Source organism: Tachyglossus aculeatus, chromosome X2 (assembly GCF_015852505.1).
Source record: "Tachyglossus aculeatus isolate mTacAcu1 chromosome X2, mTacAcu1.pri, whole genome shotgun sequence".
In the NCBI taxonomy this organism is placed as follows: domain Eukaryota; kingdom Metazoa; phylum Chordata; class Mammalia; order Monotremata; family Tachyglossidae; genus Tachyglossus; species Tachyglossus aculeatus.
Window position 1 is genome coordinate 21,380,730 of NC_052100.1, and position 19,087 is coordinate 21,399,816.

The 19,087-nt window shown below is 45.7% G+C and overlaps 1 protein-coding gene across 4 annotated transcripts in view; it reads left to right on the top strand.

The window, feature by feature from the left end:
• The window catches only part of HEMK1 (HemK methyltransferase family member 1), a 41,357-nt gene that overhangs the window by 3,212 nt on the left and 19,058 nt on the right, over positions 1–19,087 (top strand). For 2 of the 4 annotated variants that reach the window (XM_038770972.1, XM_038770973.1), the window contains exons 2-4: positions 2,172–2,467; positions 5,294–5,391; positions 6,333–6,426. In XM_038770972.1, the coding sequence (XP_038626900.1) occupies positions 2,231–2,467; positions 5,294–5,391; positions 6,333–6,426 (429 nt within the window). In that variant the 5' untranslated portion in view covers positions 2,172–2,230. The remainder of the gene's footprint in view (positions 1–2,171; positions 2,468–5,293; positions 5,392–6,332; positions 6,427–19,087) is intronic. The other 2 variants (XM_038770974.1, XM_038770975.1) reach the window with 2 other exon arrangements.

Consider the following 19,087-nt stretch of genomic DNA (forward strand, 5'->3'; position numbering starts at 1 on the left):
TTTTGAATCCCAGGCCCACGTTCTATCCACTAGGCGATGCTGTTTCTGGCAGTTGGGAGAGTATGAGTTGGGGAGAAGAAAATTAACTGGGGAAGGCCTTCTGGAGGATTGGGATTTCAGGAAAGTTTTGAAGATGACGAGAGCTGTGATCCAACTGATCAATCAATCAGCAGGATTTATTGAGCACTTACTGTGTGCAGAGCACATACTAAATACTTGGAAATGTACAAAACAATGGAGCTGGTAAGCACGATCCCTGCCCACAAGGAGATTGCGATCTACAGGAGAATCTTACAATGTACAGGGTTGATTTGAAGGGAAAGGGATTCCAGGCAAAGGGATGGGTATGAGCTAGGCACTTGAGGTGAAAGAGGTGAGAGTGAAAGGTGGTGAGAAGATTCACTTGGGAGCAGCATAGTTACTCCCCAGTACAGAGCAATTCTGCTATAACCCAGTTAGAACTCTTAATGGATTTCGTAAAAATCAGTCAATCAATCGGTCATATTTGTTGAGTGCTTACTGTGTGCAGAGCACTGTACTAAACTAAGCACTTGGGAGAGTACACTATAACAGAGTTGGTAGACATGTTCCCTGCCCACAACGAGCTTAGTCTAGAGCGGGAGACAGACATTAATATAAATAATGGATATGTACGGAAGTGCTGTGTGCTGGGTGGTGGGTGGAACAGAGTATTAAGTACAAAAGCTAAATGAAGCACTATAGTGTTCCATAGAAAATGATGTAATTTTCTTGAATGCATTTCCAACATCCCCCCAAAAATAGAAAATCACAGTAGGTACATGCTCAAATGGTAATGTAAATACATACTAATAAGGAAAGATTTAAGTTAGTGGTTTTTATGGGTGCATACGAAATTACCAAGTTTTCAGAGTATCTCACATCTAGGATCTCTCATTCTCTATGCTAAGTTTAGCTGCCATATTCTAATGTTAAATTGGAAAGGGCTTTAACCACTCTATTCTAGTCCATCAAAACACTTCAGAGATTGAGGAGGATAGGAAGGGAGGTGTTTAAGCGAAAGTAAACTGCAGCATTATCTTGAAGTGAAGACTATAAGAAATGTTGGCTTTAAAAGAGCTCTTAAAAGAAGATGGCTGTACTTTTGTTTTATGTTCCTTTATTTGTCCATCTTTGTCCTGAATCACTCCCATAATATTATAAATTCCTCTGTGATTCCTCTCAGGGCTCAGTTCAGTGCACACAATAAATGCTCTGACTGACTGACCGATTGACTGACCTAAGGCCGATCATCTCCCCACTCTAGGGCTCGGTTTACTTGCCTGGGAAATGGGAGGGCCACACTACACCCTGCCACGCTCACAAGGATGATTTGTGGGTAAAAGGGGAGTTGGGGAGTTAGAGGGGTAGGGCTTGCATGTATGTATTCACCCTCTTGTCCATTCATCAGAACCACAGGATTTAAGCTAGTGGGAGAGCTGGATTTTTTGATGGGTGAAGGAAGAGGTTGAAGATGGCAGATAGCAGCAAAGGGGGGAGAAGAGTGCCAGTAAGTGCTTTTAGGAAGTGAGAGGGTATCGGGTCCATGTCGTAGGTAGAGCGGGTGGATTTGCAAGCTGGGTGAGAGACCTTTGGAGAATCAGCTGAGAAGCTGGAGTAAAGCATTGAGAGGGTGATGGGTGGGAAGTTCATATCTGAAGGTTTTGACTTTACCTGAAAAGTAATTGGTGAAGTCATCAGGTTGGGATTTCATGGTGCTGAAGGAAGGAAGCTGTCTCAAAGTGTGGGCTCATGGGAATGCTCTTACCATTCTGTCACTTCTCCTAGGTCAACAAACATGACAGGCCCAGGTGGGACTGGGGCTGCTGGCCTGAAACTATAGGATTCTTCCAAGGTTTAATGAGAAATCTCAGACTGGAATTGATCAAAAGGAGGACACTCTCCCCATAAAACCCTTTATTTACCCCTTGCCCACATGCCCAGCCCCGCAGCAGTTATGTACATATCTGTAATTTATTTATTTATATGAACATCTGTCTCCCCCACTAGCATGTAAGCTCGTTGTGGGCAGGGAATGTGTCTGTTGTGTTGTACTGTTCCAAGCTCTCAGTGCAGCACTCTGCACGCAGTACGCATTCAATAAATATGATTGCTTGATTGATCGAACTGAAAGTCTCTTGATGTTCCCTAAGCAAGGTGACCCAAGACGGAGGGGAGGCCCTGCTGATTGAAAGCCGGAGTCCCCAGAGAAATGAGGCGTTATTTCAGGATGCTGGGGAGCCTCCTCTTCAGCTCAGAGAAACAGAACCACGCGTCAGGCTCCACCTTCACCGGGCTGCTCGGCTGGCAGAATCACAGTTTCCAGGCTGGACCAGTGACAGCCGTCGACCTTGTCAACCATTGGGAGTCAGTGTTTGAAAAGAACAGGATCCCTGAAGCACGAGAGTCCAGTGAATACATAGTCTCCCATGTCCTTGGAGCTAAAACAGTTATGTTTTGTCGACACAAGTAGGCGGGGATGGGGGATGGAGAAGCAATAGCATGAGCAATGCTCAATGTGCTGTACAAATCTTTCGATGCGAGGGTCTAAACCGTCCTTAGCAGAGTTGATACAGCAGGGGTGAGCTGCAGGTGTCATCTCTGGCAAGGCAACTCTCACTGTGCCTTAGCCAAGCATCTTCATTCATGCCTCAACCACATCTAACCTTGGAATGAGGTGCCAAGCCGGAGTGGACTGAATTGGAACACGTACCAGCAATCCAGATTCAGTGAATCCTCTCCAGTTGCATCTTTTAGGTCATTCTCATGTTGGCTTATGAAAAATTGATTAGGCAGGGAAGAGGACCGAATTTCACTGAATTCAGAGGTTCAGACACAAATTATTGAGAGAGTGGAAGAGTGAGATACAACTGAAGAGGGCATAGCTAAAGGAAGATTGAGACAAGCATGAGGGAACGTAGGACACTCCAACAGTCCAGGCTGTTGGCTCTGGGTTTGCCTTGTCTTCCTTGGATGCATTAATCCAGAGTAGGAGTGAAAGGGTGAGCGGGTTCTTATTCTGCTGCCTCAAAGTGGGTGACCTGGGGTGGGTCACTGAGCTTCTCAGTTTGCTTTCCCATAAAGAGGGTAATGATCCTTATCACACTCTAATGGGCTTTGATCTCTGAGCCTGTGAGCTGGAACACATACCTGGTGCTCAGCACCATGGTCACTACTGCTAGAGAAGGTAGCTTTGAAGTTGATCAAGCTGCCCCCTTCCATGGGCTTTCTGTATCCCTTGACTCCCAAGACATACAACCTAGTGATTTGGGATTTTTAATGGTATTTATGTGCTTATTATGTGCCAGGCATTGTACTAAGCTCTGGGGAAGATACAAGCTAATCAGATTGGGCAAAATCCAAGTCTCACAAGGGGTTTACAATCTTAATCCCTTTTTACAGATGAGGTAACTGAGGCACAGAGAAGTGAAGTGACTTACCCAAGATCACACAGAAGACAAGTGGTACAACTGGGATTAGAACCCAGGTCCTTCTGACACCCAGGCTCATGCTCTATCCACTAAGCCATGCTGCTTCACAGCATGTCATTCTATCTTGCAGGTTCTGTCCAACATGCAAGATTTTTGTAATCAAAGCCTTATTTCTGAATTTCCACCAAAATGGAATGGCTTAGTAACTCAAGCAGAGATGGGAATGGTAGTTCCTCCAAGAGTAGTGGGGAAATAGGAAACTCATTTTCTCTATTTTCCATCCTATATTCATTCATTCATTCAATCAATCAATCATATTTATTGAGTGCTTACTGTGTGCAGAGCACTGTACTAAGCGCTTGGGAAGTACAAGTTGGCAACACATAGAGACAGTCCCTACCCAACAATGGGCTCACAGTCTAGAAGGGGGAGACAGACAAAACAAAACATGTGGACAGGTGTCAAGTCATCAGAATAAATAGAGGTAAAGCTAGATGCACACCATTAACAAAATAAATAGAATAGTAAATATGTACAAGTAAAATAAATAGAGTAATAAATCTGTACAAACATATACAGGTGCTGTGCGGGGAAGGAGGTAGGGTGGGGCGGAGGGGGAGAGGAAAAAGGGGGCTCAGTCCAGGACGGTCTCCTGGAGGAGGTGAGCTCCCAGCAGGGCCCTGAAGGGAGGAAGAGAGCTAGCTTGGCAGATGTGCGGAGGGAGGGCATTCCAGGCCAGGGGGAGGATCATCATCATCAATCATATTTATTGAGTGCTTACTATGTGCAGAGCACTGTAATAATAATAATAATGATGGCATTTATTAAGCACTTACTATGTGCAAAGCACTGTTCTAAGCGCTGGGGAGGTTACAAGGTGATCAGGTTGTCCCACTTGGGGCTCACAGTCTTAATCCCCATTCTATAGATGAGGGAACTGAGGCACAGAGAAGTGAAGTGACTTGCCCAAAGTCACACAGCCATCAAGTGGCGGAGTCGGGATTTGAACCGATGACTTCTGACTCCAAAGCCCGGGCTCTTTCCACCGAGCCACGCTGCTTTCCCCGTACTAAGCGCTAAGGATGCGAGCCGGGGGTCAACTACGGGACAGGCAAGAATGAGGCACAGTGAGGAGGTTAGTGGCAGAAGAGCGGAGGGTGCGGGCTGGGCTGCAGCAGGAGAGAAGGGAGGTGAGGTAGGAGGGAGCGAGGTGATGGAGATGGGGATTAAGACTGTGAGCCCCCTGTGGGACAACCTGAACACCTTGTAACCTCCCCAGCACTTAGAACAGTACATAGTACTTAATAAATGCCATTATTATTATTATTATTCATTCATTCAATCGTATTGATTGCTTACTGTGTGCAGAGCACTGTTCTGGGCGCTTGGGAAGTACAGATTGGCAACATATAGAGGAATTTAAGACACCATTCTTTTGGTGCCTACTGTCACAAAACTAGAAGGAACCTTCAAAGACTATCTCATCTCATCCAATCTCCTGCCTCAAGGCCAGTTTATTTCTAGAGCTGATGAGAAAGGGGATTTTCTGCTACTTTTTATTTTCTTCAGAGAATCAGAGCGGGGCTTATTTTAAGAGATTGGGGAGAGGCTAAGACTGATTCCAGAAGTGGTTTCTTGAGTTCTGTTTACCCTGTTGGAGAAAACCCACTAGTTCATCCCATGCCCCCAAAGTGCTGGGAGAATTAATAGGATCTGGAGAGAGTCTCTGAATGGCTCCATGGTGGTCATTTTGTTTAGTTGAGCATGGGCAATGGGTGGGAGGGAGAGGGTGTCTCAGAATTCAGTGAGGTGGGTCAAGTTGCTCAAAGCCACCATGTGTTTAGTTTCAGAGCCTGAACCAGAGGGTAGACTGCTGTTCCACGCCCCTCACCGCCATACAACTGACACGGATCCAGGAGCTAAGCACCCTTAGGCTACAGAGGTGAGAGCTTCCACCCAGAGCCTAATCTTCCTCTCATCTCCTTCTCCCTCCCTCATATGGTCTTTTCACCTTTCACTCCCATGGTGGTGAGGGGGAGAGAAGACTGCCAAACAGAACCTGTGAATACACTGTGGTTTCCCAGTGGGAAGGATCAGGTGATCTCATTTCCTCTTAAGTTCTCAAACTGCTTCTCTTCTCCTTAGCCAGTTAATCCCATCCCTGGGTCTTATGTGTTCCTGGGTCCCTCTGACAGAACCAATTGTTTTATGTCTGCCCCAGCGCTTAGTACAGTGCTTGACACATACTAAGCACTTAACAAATACCACAATTACAGTCCTCTCCCCACTAGTAATAATAATAATTGTGGTATTTGTAAAGTGCTTACAAGTGCCAGGCACTGTAAAAGCTACAAGCTAATCAATTTAGGCACAGTCCATGTCCCACATGGAGCTCCCAGCCTCAATCCCCATTTCACAGATGAGGTAACTGAGGCCGAGAGAAGTGAAGTGACTTGCCCAAGGTCACACAGCAAACAAGTGGCGGAGCTGGGATTAGCGCCCTTCTGACTCCTAGGCCCACGCTCTATTCACTCAGCCATGATAAAATAAAATGATTACCATAGCGCACTACTGCTCGAGGGTTATAATTCCTACAGCTTTCTCCTTGCTGTCATTAGTTTGTTTGGAAGAGCCAGAGGCTTAGTGGCATGGACAGTCAGTCAGTCAGTGGTGTTTATTGAGCACTTACTATGTGCAGAACACTTACTGTACTAAGTGCTTGGGAGAGTACAATATAACAGACACATTCCCTGCCCACAACACACTTACAGTCTAGAGGGGGAGAAAGACATTAATATAAGTAAATAAAATTACAGATATGTTCTTGGGAAAATACAATGTTGGCATGGGGTGGGCTAAGACTGCAGGATCTTTGTGTTTCAGGATGCCAGTCCAGTATATCTTCGGAGAGTGGGATTTCCAGGACCTCACCCTCAAGATGGTCCCACCGGTGTTTATTCCTCGGCCCGAGACTGAGGTAAAGCAATGGGACCTCAGGGCGGTATCGAACTTCTCAGCCGGGTAGACAAGAAGTAGTTCTTGCAGGCAATCTCATTTCTTCTTCCCCCCACCCCCCACCCCCAGCCCCAACAGTTCTTCTCTCAAATCAACGCTCCAGATTCCATTTTTCAGCAGAAAGCTTCAGTTTAGCCCTGACACCATATAGGATGAGCCCAATTCTCCATAAGCCTGATAATAATTGTGATATTTGTATGCTAGGCATACTACGTACCTAGCACTGTACTAAATGCTGAGGTAGATACAAGACAATCGGTTCTCAAATGGGGCTCACAATCTAAGTAGGAGGGAGAACAGGTATTGAATCCCCATTTTGCAGATGAGGGAACTGAATGATGGAGAAGTTAAGTGACTTGCCCAAGGTCTCACAGCTGATAAGTGCTGGAGCCAGGACTAGAACCCAGGGCCTCTGACTCCCAAGCCTTTGTTCTTTCCACTAGGCCATGCTGTTTCTTGGCAAAAATTAACTGTAGTTGGGTGACATAGAAACAACAAATCTACCTCCAATTTGCCCCATCTCAATCCTCCTGATAGATAGAGAGAATTTCTGATTTTGCCACTCTCCATCCCATTACTGGCTCAGATGGCCTCAGGTCAGTCTCTTGAGTCTGGGCAGGCTGTTAATCAAGCAATGATATTTGTTGAGTGCTTTCTGTAAGCAGAGCACTGTACTAAGCACTTGGGAGACTACAGTAAAATAGAGTTGGTAGACACGATCCCTGCCCACAAGGAACTTATAGTCTGCAGGGGGAGACAGATGGGAAAATAAATTAGAGATTGGGGAAATGGCTGACTATAGGGATATAATAATAATAATAATAATAATAATAATAATGGCATTTATTAAGCACTTACTACGTGCAAAGCACTGTTCTAAGTGCTGGGCACTGTTCTAAGCTCTGGTTATGTATATCAATGCTGTGGGGCTGGGACTGGGGTGGGTATAAAAGTGGTTAAGGATAAGGGTGGGTGGGAGTGGGGTGTGTAAACATTGGGTAAGTCTGAGCCAGTCAGGAGAAATGCACAGGAAAGCTATACCATGCCCTGACAACTCCACCATTGTGTCCTCATGGCCAACTGTCCTGAAGGTGGACAACAGGAAGACACCAAATTGGCTGTTTCTGATCCGTTTGGTCTTTGCTGCCTGCCCACCTCATCCCTGTGCCCTCCCCCTTCTTCACTCCCTTCCCCTGTTCCAAAACCCTGCTTCCTAGATAAGCTAGGCCTCGAGCCTGAATACTGTTATTATTATTTTATTATTGTTGTGATTATATTTGTAAAGCACTTACCATGTGTTAAGCTCTGTTCTAAGAGCTAGGGTAGATACAAGTTAACCAAGTTGAACACAGTCCCTGTCCCACATGGGGCTCACAGTCTTAAGTAGGAGGAAGTAGGATTTAATCCCCATTTTACAGTGGAGGAAACTGAGGCAAAGAGAAGTTAAGTGATTTCCCGAAGGTCACACAGCAAGCAATTAGAACACAGATCTCTGACTCCCAGGCCCGGGGTCTTTCCACTAGGTCATGCTGCTTCTCTCTTTTGTGCAATGTAGATGCAAGACAAGCTATTGGAAAAGATCACCTACTCCTGATGACTGGAGTCGGGGAAAGAAGGAAGCGAGTATAATTTTCTAATTGATAAGAAATGCTGAAGCCACTTTAAGAAGGCAGTCCAGATGTATGTGAAGGATGACCCTGTCCTTGGAAATCCCAGTGAAAGGACCATTGTTCGCCAAGATTTGTGGTTCATTGACCCATCCGACCAAGGCTACTGCAACAAGGGATCACAGTGGCTGGAGGGATGACCTAATTGTGTTGAGATACGCAGCTGTGGTGTTATATAAACCACCAATTATAGAAAGCTGCTAATGTACCCAAGCCACATTTTCAAGTAGGTGGCAGATTTATGTAAGCTTGAAATTGCTGTAAACTGCCAATCATGGTGGTGGGCAGTTTTTTCTCAAGTGTTGAATTTGGTTCACGCTTCCAGGCCTGATGCCCACTGCCAATCTTAAGCTCCACCATATGGCTTTAAAACAAGACTCAGAGTGATTATGCAGGCCCAGTACTTGTGCAGCCTGCATTTCCTTTCAAACAAAATAGCAGAATTTTAAAGCAGATGGCACTCATGGCACCTGGAAAATTCTGGCCGCTCTCCTGAAAGTGATGGTTATGCACTACGATGCTTGCTGTACAATTATGTTGGCTCCATGATTGAAATGAAAGCTGCCAAGTTTATGCCCACTGTTAGATGATGCAGACTGTGGTAATAAGCAGCTGAAATCTCTGAGCGATACAAGCTCTGCCGGGGCAGCCTATGCAGAGAAGCAGAATAAAGCCAGGATGACAGCTTCTAGAAAGAACAAATAGGCCACTGCCACCTGATCACAAACATTAAAATCCAGCTCATTTTCATTATTTCCCCTTAGCAGATTTTCACCACTGCTGATCGATATTGATAGCGTTAGTTGAACATGCAGTGAACGTGAACATTAGGCAGCGGGCAAGATTCACTCAGACATCGATTTTTTCTTCTCTTATAATTAATGGTGGTGGACACAATGTTAATGAAAAGTTGGTTTTCCCACTCCCAGGGAAAAGAACCCATCAGACGAAAGGCATTCAGTATGACTGGAGTTTGGCCACTACTGCTTCCTCTGCCCCGACTCCTAGCCCACAGTTCAGCTATAATAATAATTGTTATTGTTATTAACAATCAGTCTTTTGCCGAAGGTGAAGCCAAATTTTGATTCTCTAGTGCAACCAAATTGAACCTTTGCCAAATGGCCTAGAGAGGGGGCCATGGAAAAACTATGAGATTGTATTCAGCCATGAGGGATGAGAAGGACAAGGGAATTGAATTGTCTGCAGTGATTGAACCCAAGTGTGAGCAGGGGCTACTTCAGTCAGTCATATTTATTGAGTATTTACTGTGCATTTTTCACACTGTGCCATGCTGATGTAGTAGCATCTGCCACTGTTTTAGAATCCACCCGTGAGTACCCTAGTCAATCAATGGTCTCCTCGTTGCTCCTCCACGGTGTTTGTTGAGACTCCTTTACTGTGTTAAGCGTAGATTGGACACAGAGCTGACTGGATCCTATTAGAAAGCTGTGTTGGTAGCATTCCACTAGAGGGCACTCTGACTTCATCTACCTTGATTTCTCAATAGTGTTACTTGACTTCTAGGAATTATTTTCCATTGGTTTAGTTATTAAGCTTTTAATAAATGCCCACAGGCAGAGTCGGCCGAGAACAACAAACAAGGTCCGACTTAATCAGTGGCACAGATGTTCAAGGGGAGGGGAAGGTTTAGTCTGGTTAGGTAAGGTAACCAGCCAAGTCCTTGTGATTGTTCAGCCTGTGCCAGAACAACCCGGAAACCCAAAGTGTTCCCTTTCCTGCCTTTCATAAATGGTATTTATTGAGTGCTTACCGTGTGCAAAGCTCTGTTGTAAGTGCCTGGGAGAGTACAATGCAGCAGAATTGGGAGACCTATTCCCTACCCACAACGAGCTTACAGCCGTTGCCTTTATCCTACTCTCAATCTATCCGAATTTCAGTCCCCATGAAATCCAGGCTGGCTTCTAAATGAGGTTTGGATTCCTTGGTACTTCCTAAGGGCCCCTAGTTGTCAGGGCAGGTAAGAGTGTCTGTCGTCTTTCCTTAATAATAATAATTGAGGTTTTTGTTCTATCACTCCTCAGTTCCACTGACCTCCTGCTCCACCCACCTCACCCACTCACCAACTTGGACACATACTCTATCTCATCATCTCTAGTCACTGTACAAGCTCTACCCTTACCTATACTGAAATCCCTCTATCCGACCCCAACCTCCTCACCTGCCTTCTTTCCCACATACCTCCTCCCCACAAATCTGTCTTATCCCCCGACAGAGACCTCCAATCTTTTGACCCCATCCAATTTTCTCAAGTCATCATGCCCCATTTAGCCTCCATACCCAAACTACCTTCCCTTAATGGTCAAATAGACACCCTCAGCACCACCCTCTCTACTGAACTCAACTCACTTGCTCCCATATCCCTTTTTCGATCTCATACCACTAAGCCACTGCCCTGGATTGCCTCCACAGTCTGCTTCCTTCACTCATGTGCACGAGTCGCAGAGCATTGCTGGCAGAAATTCTGATATCAGGCTGATCTTGCCCACCTAAATTTCATCCTTGCCTGCTTTAATTCTGTCCTCTCCTCTGCCTGGCAACATTATTTCTCCATCCTTATTGACTCCCATGCCCATTGCCATTGCTATCTGTCCACCACCTCCCCATCTTTTATCCCTAATGATCTGACCACATACTTTACTGAGAAAATTGAAAGCATTAAGTGTGATCTCCCTAAAATCTCCCCTGCCCCTCTCCAGTCCCTCCCTACTCCTGCCCCTTCTTTAATTATCTCATCTTTCCCAGCAGTATCTCAAGGGCGGACCTCCTGACTTCTCTCAAAATCCACCTCTTCTATGCCTCTGACCCAATCCCTTTTCACCTCATCAAAATACTTACCTCCTCTCTTTTTTCCTCCCTTATTGACATCTTCAACTGTCCACTCTCCAGTGGTTTTTTCCCCACTACTTTCAAACATGCTTGTATCTCCCCTATCCTAAAAAAAACCTTCCCTTGATCCCAGGCTCCCTCCAGTTATCTCCTCATCTCCCTCCTACCAATCCTCTCCAAACTCCTTAAGTAAGTTGTCCTGCTGTCTCCAGTTCCTCTCCTCCGTCTCCTTGACCCCATCCAATCTGGCTTCTGCCCCCTTCACTCCACAGAAACTACCCTCTCAAAAGTCACCAATGATCTCCTTCTTGCCAAATCCAGCAGCCTCTACTCCATCCTAATCCTTCTCAACCTCTCAGCTGCCTTCGACACCCCCTTCCCCTGGAAACATTATCTAACCTTGGCTTCACTGACACTGTCCTCTCCTGGTTCTCCTCCTGTCTTTCTGGCTGCTCATTCTCCATCTCTTTTGCATGCTCTTCCTCTGCCTCCCATCCAATAAATAAGGGAGTTCCTCAGAGCTCAGTTCTGGGTTCCTTTCTATTCTCCATCTACACCCCCTCCCTTGGAGAACTCATTTGATCCCATGACTTCAACAACCATCTCTGTGCGGATGACTCCCAATTCTACATCTCCAGCCCTGCTCTCTTTCCCTCTCTGCAGTCTCACATTTCTTCCTGCCTTCAGGACATCTCTACTTAGATGTCCTGCTGACACCTCAAAATTAACATGTCCAGAACTCCTTCAATTAGTCTTTCAAGGTGGGGAGAGCGATCGTCTGTGGGATGTGAAGAGGGGAGGGTGTTCCAGGACAGAGGCAGGACAGGGGAAAGAGGTCAGAAGCAATAGATGAGATCAAGGTACAGTGATCAGGTTGGCGTTATAGGAGTGAAATGTGTAGGCTGTGTTATACTAGGAAGTCAGGGAGGTAAGGTAGGTGGGGGCAATGTGGTTGCATGCTTTAAAGCCGATGGTAAGGAGTTTCTGTTTGATGTGGATGGGCAACCATTGGAGGTTCTTGAGGAGTGGAGAAACATGGACTGAACGTTTTTGTAGAAAACTGGAGTGGAGAGAGACAGGAGGGAGGGATGGAGGTCAGCAAGGAGCCTGATGCAGTAGTCAAGGTGGGATAGGATAAGTGCTTCTATTAATGTGGCAGCAGTTTGAATGGAGAGGAAAGGGAAGATTTTAGCAATGTTGTGAAGGAAGGAAAAATTAAATAGCTTTGCAAGTGAAAGGAGTTGGGAATCAATCAATCAATTCATCAGTGGCATTTATTAAGGCTCCACTGTGTGAAGACCACTGTACTAAGCTCTTGGAATGGTACAATATAACAGTTGGTCGGCACATTCCTTGTCCACAATCAACATAAATTCTAGAGGAACAATCATCTTGCCACCTGGCTTAGTTAATAAATCCAGGTCTCTCAAGCTTCACTCTTGCCATCGCTGTGGGCCTTGTTCTAGGCCTTCTTTCCCTGTCTGCTATTCCTTGCTCCCTCTTCCTTGCCAGGAAGATAGGAGGGGATGTTGACTAGATTCTAACAAGGCCTAAACTATCCTCTATGTGACAGTGAGGCACCCTTCGAAGGCCACCCAGGTATTATGGCATGTATTCCCACCTTAATGTTTATATATAAATGCACATCACATCTAGTTTTCCCATAACACGGGTGTCATGGGAAGCAGCACGCCCTAGTGGAAAGAGCACAGGCCCAGGAGACAGAGGACCTGCGTCCTAATCCCAGCTCCACTACTTGCCTGCTGTGTGACCTTGTGTAAGTCACTTAAAATCTCTGTGCCCCAATTTTCTCATCTGTAAAATGGGGATTCAATACCTGTTCTCCTTCCCTCTGTGAGACTGTGAGCCCCATGTAGGATAGGGACTATGTCTGGCCTGATTGTCTTGAATCTACCCCAGTGCATAGCACAGTGCTTGGCACATAGTAAGTAATTAACAAATACCACAATTATGGTTATCATTACATTCGTGCAGAAGCCTGCAGTAAGGAAAACTTGTATTGGAGTAGTCACCATGTCCAGCAGGGTGCGCACAGCAATTTCTTCCGATAAAGCATTTTGCTGTATCTAGGCAGGCACACACTGTTGGAAGAGCAATCCCTTATTCAGAATGTGTAGTAAAAACACACACTGTGGCAGAAATGAGTGTGTGTGTACTCACACACATACATATGATAATATGATCTATGTGTATAATTGTTCTTTGCTTTCCAAGAAGGGACACTGATGGTGAAGATTCACCTAGAGAGACAAGTGTGGCTGGAAAGGCCAATGTGGCAGTCATAGGGCTGACCACATGGTGTACACACAAATATTTTCTGTGTTGTGATCATGTGTTTGTTATCTCTAGCATTGTGTGCCACTTTCATTTTTGCCTTTTGGTCTCACGATCCTCTCAAAGCTTCCTCCCCCACAGAGCCTCCTCTTTCTGGATTGCAATGTGCCATGCTGGTTTTTCTGCTGCAGTTGTTTCCCGGTTTTCTCATGAGGGGCAGTATTGGCTGAAGCTTTGATCTGCTCCATCCTCAAAAGGTTTTCTGTACCATTGTGGTTTTCAGTTGCCCAGTGTCAGCTCACCATACAGTGTTTAGCCTTTCGGGTATTCGCCTGTTATTCATTCTCTTCACGTAGTCCACCCCGCCAAGCAGGGGTGAGGTGAGCATAGCTTCAGTGCTAAATAATTACTTCATTCTTGTTCGAGATCCTGCCTTCCACTTGACATTGAGTATGGCCCATAATTGATGCTGAAGGTATGGCTCAAGGAACCGGGGGTGATGTCTGAGGGGAGTTCAGGTCTCCCAGCTGCAGAAAAAGTTGGACTGCACCGTAGCTCCGTAGACCTTCAGTTTGGTCTGAAGCCGGATACCATGTTACCATCACACTCTTTGAGAGCCTTCCAAAAGAAGTGTTGGCCTTCTTGAATCCATTTTCTACTACCTTGTCTGTTGGTCAGCACAGCAGTGTGCTGATTGGTACTCGAGTTCTATGACAGTGTTTAGCACTGACTTGGTTTGTGGGAAGGGTTTCCCTGGTGCAGGCTGATACATTACTTCAGTGTGCTTCACTTATCATCAATCTGTTGTGCCTGGCTGATTAGGCAAAGCGATTTACCATCATTTGCATGTCTTCTTGAGTGTGTGCTTCTAGGGCACAGTCATCCGCATAGAATAATTTTTGAATGACTCTTTTGAATGCAAAAGTTTCCTGGAAGAAGCGGAAGTGATTTCTAATGCCCATATGCAGTCCCTTGTTGTAGCTGTCAACAAGGCTGTCTAGAGTAAGTTGACTAGAATTGGGCCTGCTGAGCAGCCTGGCTTTACCCCCTTGTCGATGGGCAAGGCATTAGATAGGGTACACCCAGCTCAGTCATGCCATGCCAGGCCATAGTGAAGCAGTCTCAGAATCTTAATGAATTTCTTGGGACAGCCAAATTTACTGTGTCATTTCCAGAATCTGCAGCTACCGATGGTATCAGATGGTTTCGTATGATGTCTGAAAACTGTGCAAATCTTGATGCCAGTCCCCGCACTTCCCCCGGATGTGATGGGCTGCAGTGATCATGTCCACGGTGCCAAGGCTGAAGCCATATTGGGGTTCCAGGGACACCCAGTTAGTGACATTCTTTTGGAGCCATTTATGTAAAACTGTGACTAGGATCTCATGGGTAAAGGAGAGCCGATGCATTGATAAAATAATAATAATAATAATAATAATAATGACATTTATTAAGCGCTTACTATGTGCAAAGCACTGTTCTAAGTGCTGGGGAGGTTACAAGGTGATCAGGTTGTCCCATGGGGGGCTCACAGTCTTAATCCCCATTTTACAGATGAGGTAACTGAGGCACAGAGATGACTTGCCCAAAGTCACACAGCTGACAGTTGGCAGAGCCAGGCTTTAAACCCATGACCTCTGACTCCAAAGCCCGTGCTCTTTCCACTGAGCAACACTGCTTCCCCGATATCTGTCTCAGTAGTCAGCTCCTTTCTTGAAGATGCGGGTGGTGGTGGCATATTTGAGATACTACTTCATTCAACCAACCAATAGTCTTTCTGAGAGCCTTCCAGGTGCAGAGAATTGCACTAAGCACTTGGGAGAGTTCAGTAGTTAGACATGATTGCTGCCCTTGAGGAGGGTACATTCTAGCTGGGAAGTCAAATAGGCTCAAATAATATACAGAGAGAAGGAAGAAGAAACATGGAGCATTATAACAGCGTTTACTAAGCATCTACTGCGGGTAGGTCATCGAGTTGGGTGCCTGAGGAACATATAATAAAAGAAAAAGATGCAGTCCTGTCCTTGAGGTTCTCACAATCTAGTGGGGGAGACAAGAAGACGCAAATCACCAACCCTGCACTAGATAAAGAGTAAAAGCATTGATACAGATAATAGAAAAAGCGTGTAAGCAGTTTAATATACAGACATGTAGATGTGAGTGTTAAGATGGCTTCTAGGTGGTAGAACCAGGGTCATGGGGATTGGTCTAGGAATACTCTTTGAGGAAGAGGCTATTCAGGAGGGCAGCAAACATGGGGAAGGCGGATTTGAGAGAGTTTTATGTAAGGGGAATAGCACGAGTAACAGGTTAGAAATGGGAGCATCATGACTGAGGCACAGTTAGAAAGTTAACTGGGGAGGAACGGGGAGTCCAAGCTGGGGTGTGACGAGAGAGGAGAGGGAAAGACAAAGAGGGAAATATATGGTGGAGTGCCTTGAAGCCAGTTATTTGGAGAAAGAAATAGGCAGCTATTGGAGATTTTTGAGAAGGGTAGAGTAGAAAATGCTACTGTCTGCCTAAGGCCAATTCATTTACTAACCCCTTCTGCTTCAGTTTCCTCGAAATCTATCAAAGTCCACCTTTATGAGCACTCTCACTCACACTTTCACCCTGCTGCCCTGACATTAGCCCTAGAGATTCTTCTCCTGTTACTGATTGTAGGTGGGTGGTCACAGTAATCAGAGGTGGGCAGATCTGGGCCGATGCCTAATTGGCAGTTCAGATAACATGGGCTTCCAGGAACATGCATTTCTGGAAAAACACTTGAATACACAAATGAAAACATTCCCAGGAAAAGGAGGTAAGAAGGGCAGTTCTACTCGGCTGCCCCTAAACTGGCTGGGTCCGGCTTCAGCCTCTCAATCCTACCCCTCCTACATGTTCTTTCTCTCTAGGGGTCTATGATTGAGGACTTCAACCAGGGAACACTGCCTACACTCTCATGCTTTTTCTCCTTGCTTTTTGTCTCAAAGTTCAATGCGAGGAGCAGAAGCAATAAACTTTCAGGCAGGTGCTTTGGGAAAGTGAAGATGCAAAGCAAAATTGCCATGGCAATAGTCCTGCCCTTGCCCCACAATCCTGGACCACAACCCCACTGCACCCCAGCACTTTCCATAAAGTCAACACTTTCCATATAGTTAAGGAGCTTAACCATCTATTGGGGGAGACAGACTTTTCTGAGAAAAGTAAGTTAAAACCGTCTGTTTCCATTCACTTGTGAGCCCACTTCTCTGGAAGGGAAGAGCAGACTTCTCTCCTTGGTTATTTTGTCGGGGTGCAGGGGACAAAGTAGCCAAGGGAGGATACTCAGCTTCCTTCTCTTTCCATGGTAGCCATGGCCAGGACATGAAATGACATTAGGGTTTCTCCACTGAGTCAGAATTCTAGGTGATGAAGAAAGAATACTTCAGAATTACCATGATGAGAGAGACGCTAATCCATGGCCCCGCCCCATCACCACTTAACACTTCACTACCTCCCCCAGTTTGGTAGTGTATGTTTCCTGAGTGAATAGTGCTTTCTGGTCAGAGCTTTGCAGCTGAGGAGCTTGTGGTTTGGATGCTGGTAGGCAGTACATTTGCTTTCTCTCTGTGCTGCTACAATTCTCAGAACTCACAAGATACCCAGCCATAAGAAGTGACGAGATTTGGGGAACGGGGAGGTGGGAGAGGTAGTAGGAGCAAGCGGAGGAGGAGGGGGAGGGAACCGATACTAAGAAGCAGCAAGGACGTGGGCTGTGGTGGGCTGTGGGAGGGATTATTTGCTGCTGTATATGTTTTACCTTTTGGGTTTTCTAAGTGATTAACTGAGAAGAGATGAAAAAAAAAGCCACAGAAGGCATGGATAGTTTGAGCTGGAACAGTGACGGAGTTGACTAGGCAGTGAAGTGAGACAGGGAGGGATGTGATTGGGATTTCTTTAGAAGCAGCATGGAAAGAGCACAGTATTGAGAGTTGGGAGCCCAGGTTTCTAATTCCAGCATTGCCACTTGCCTCATGTATGACCTTGTTCAAGTCACTTAACTTCTCTGTGCCCCAGTTTCCTTATCTGTAAACTGGAGATTCAATACCTGCTCTCCCTCCCTCTTAGACTGTGAACCCTGTGTGAGACAGGGACTGTGTCTGACCTGATTATCTTGTCTCTACCCCGGGACCTAGTACAGTGCTTGGCTCATAGTAAGCACTTAGCAGATATCACAATGATTATTAGCTAGAGAGCCCTAGCCTTTTGTTCTTCTCACAGGATTATCCTTTCTCTGCCCATTGCAGCTTTGAGCCTTCCTGAGTGGAAGATTTCCAAGGATCCTAAGCCAATGGATAATACCAACCACTATATTCTCTCCCTGTTCTCCCACCTATCTAGCTCACTCACTTTGCTGTACCCCAAAGTACTTTTCACATTTCTTTTTTCTTGGTAGCACTTGGGCCAGCTGTGGGAAAGTATCCCAGTGTATGCCTGGCTGGTTTCTTGGGGTCAGCCACTCAGAACTGTGCTCTCGTTGTTGGGTAGGGACCGTCTCTATATGTTACCGATTTGTACTTCCCAAGCGCTTAGTTCAGTGCTCTGCACACAGTAAGCACTCAATAAATACAATTGAATGAATGAATGAATGGTGTACCTCAGCGTGTTTAACCAATCAGCTCCAGACCTTTAGAGGCTCTCACCTATTAAAGGAAACACTGGACAAAAGCTGGTGCATTTTCCCTCCTTCCCTTACTAGGGAAGTCACACCTCCTTTGGAAATGAGGTAGCTACCACCACTTTCCCCCAAACCCTCTGATCTGGATCAATGTAACCTGCTTTGGTAGACTTCCCCGGGGCAAATATTGCAAATGCTAATGAAGCAACATGTTGTTGAAGTATAAAAGCAGGAGTGTGGCATGGAGGGATGGTGAAGTCAGTCATTCATTGTTTTCGACTCTGGTTATCCCATACTAAAGATTTGCGTTGTGTGGCCTTGTGGAAAGAGAGAGCATGGCCTGGGAGTCATGGGACCTGGATTCTAATACCGGCTCTGTCACTTGTCTGCTGTGTCACCTTGGGCAACTCACTTCTCTTTTCTGTCCCTCAGTTGTCCTCATCTGTAAAATGGGAATGAAATACCTATCCCTCCTTCCCCTTAGATGGTGAGCCTCATGTGGGACAGGAACTGTGTCCCACCCAATTATCTTGTATCTTCCCTAGTGCTTAGTACAGTGCTTGGTTCACGAGTACCATAATAATGATGGTGATGTTTACTATTATTGTTATTATTATAGGGCTCCACCACTACTGAGTGACAGGGAGAACTTGGAGAGAGTTCAATGGAAAGCCTCCCAAGTGATTAGCTCTGTGGAAAGCAATCATTAGAAAAATGAGACTTATGAACAGGACTAAAAGAAGTGGGGTTGCGTAGAGATTATGAGTATGAAAGATTTTTTTTCTTCAGCGGCTGGCTGTACTGAATCAGAGTGTGAGAGAATGGGCATAAACTGCAGTGGGTAGGATTTAGGGTAAGTATAAGAGAGAATACCCTGAAAGTGACAGTGGCAGTGAGAATTGTTAAAAATTGCAATGGGCTACTGAAGGACATTATGGGCTTCCCTGCCTTGAAAGTTTTGAAACACAGGAAGAGCAGCATAACCTAGTGGAAAACACACCGCGGTGCCTGGGAGTCAGAGGACCAGGATTCTAATGTTGGCTCTGCCACTAACCTGCTGTGTGACCTTGGGTAAGTCACTTCACTTCTCTGTGCCTCAGTTCCCTCATCCGTAAAATGGGGATTCAATTATCTGTCCTCCCTCCTACTTAGATTGTGAGGCCTGTGTGGGA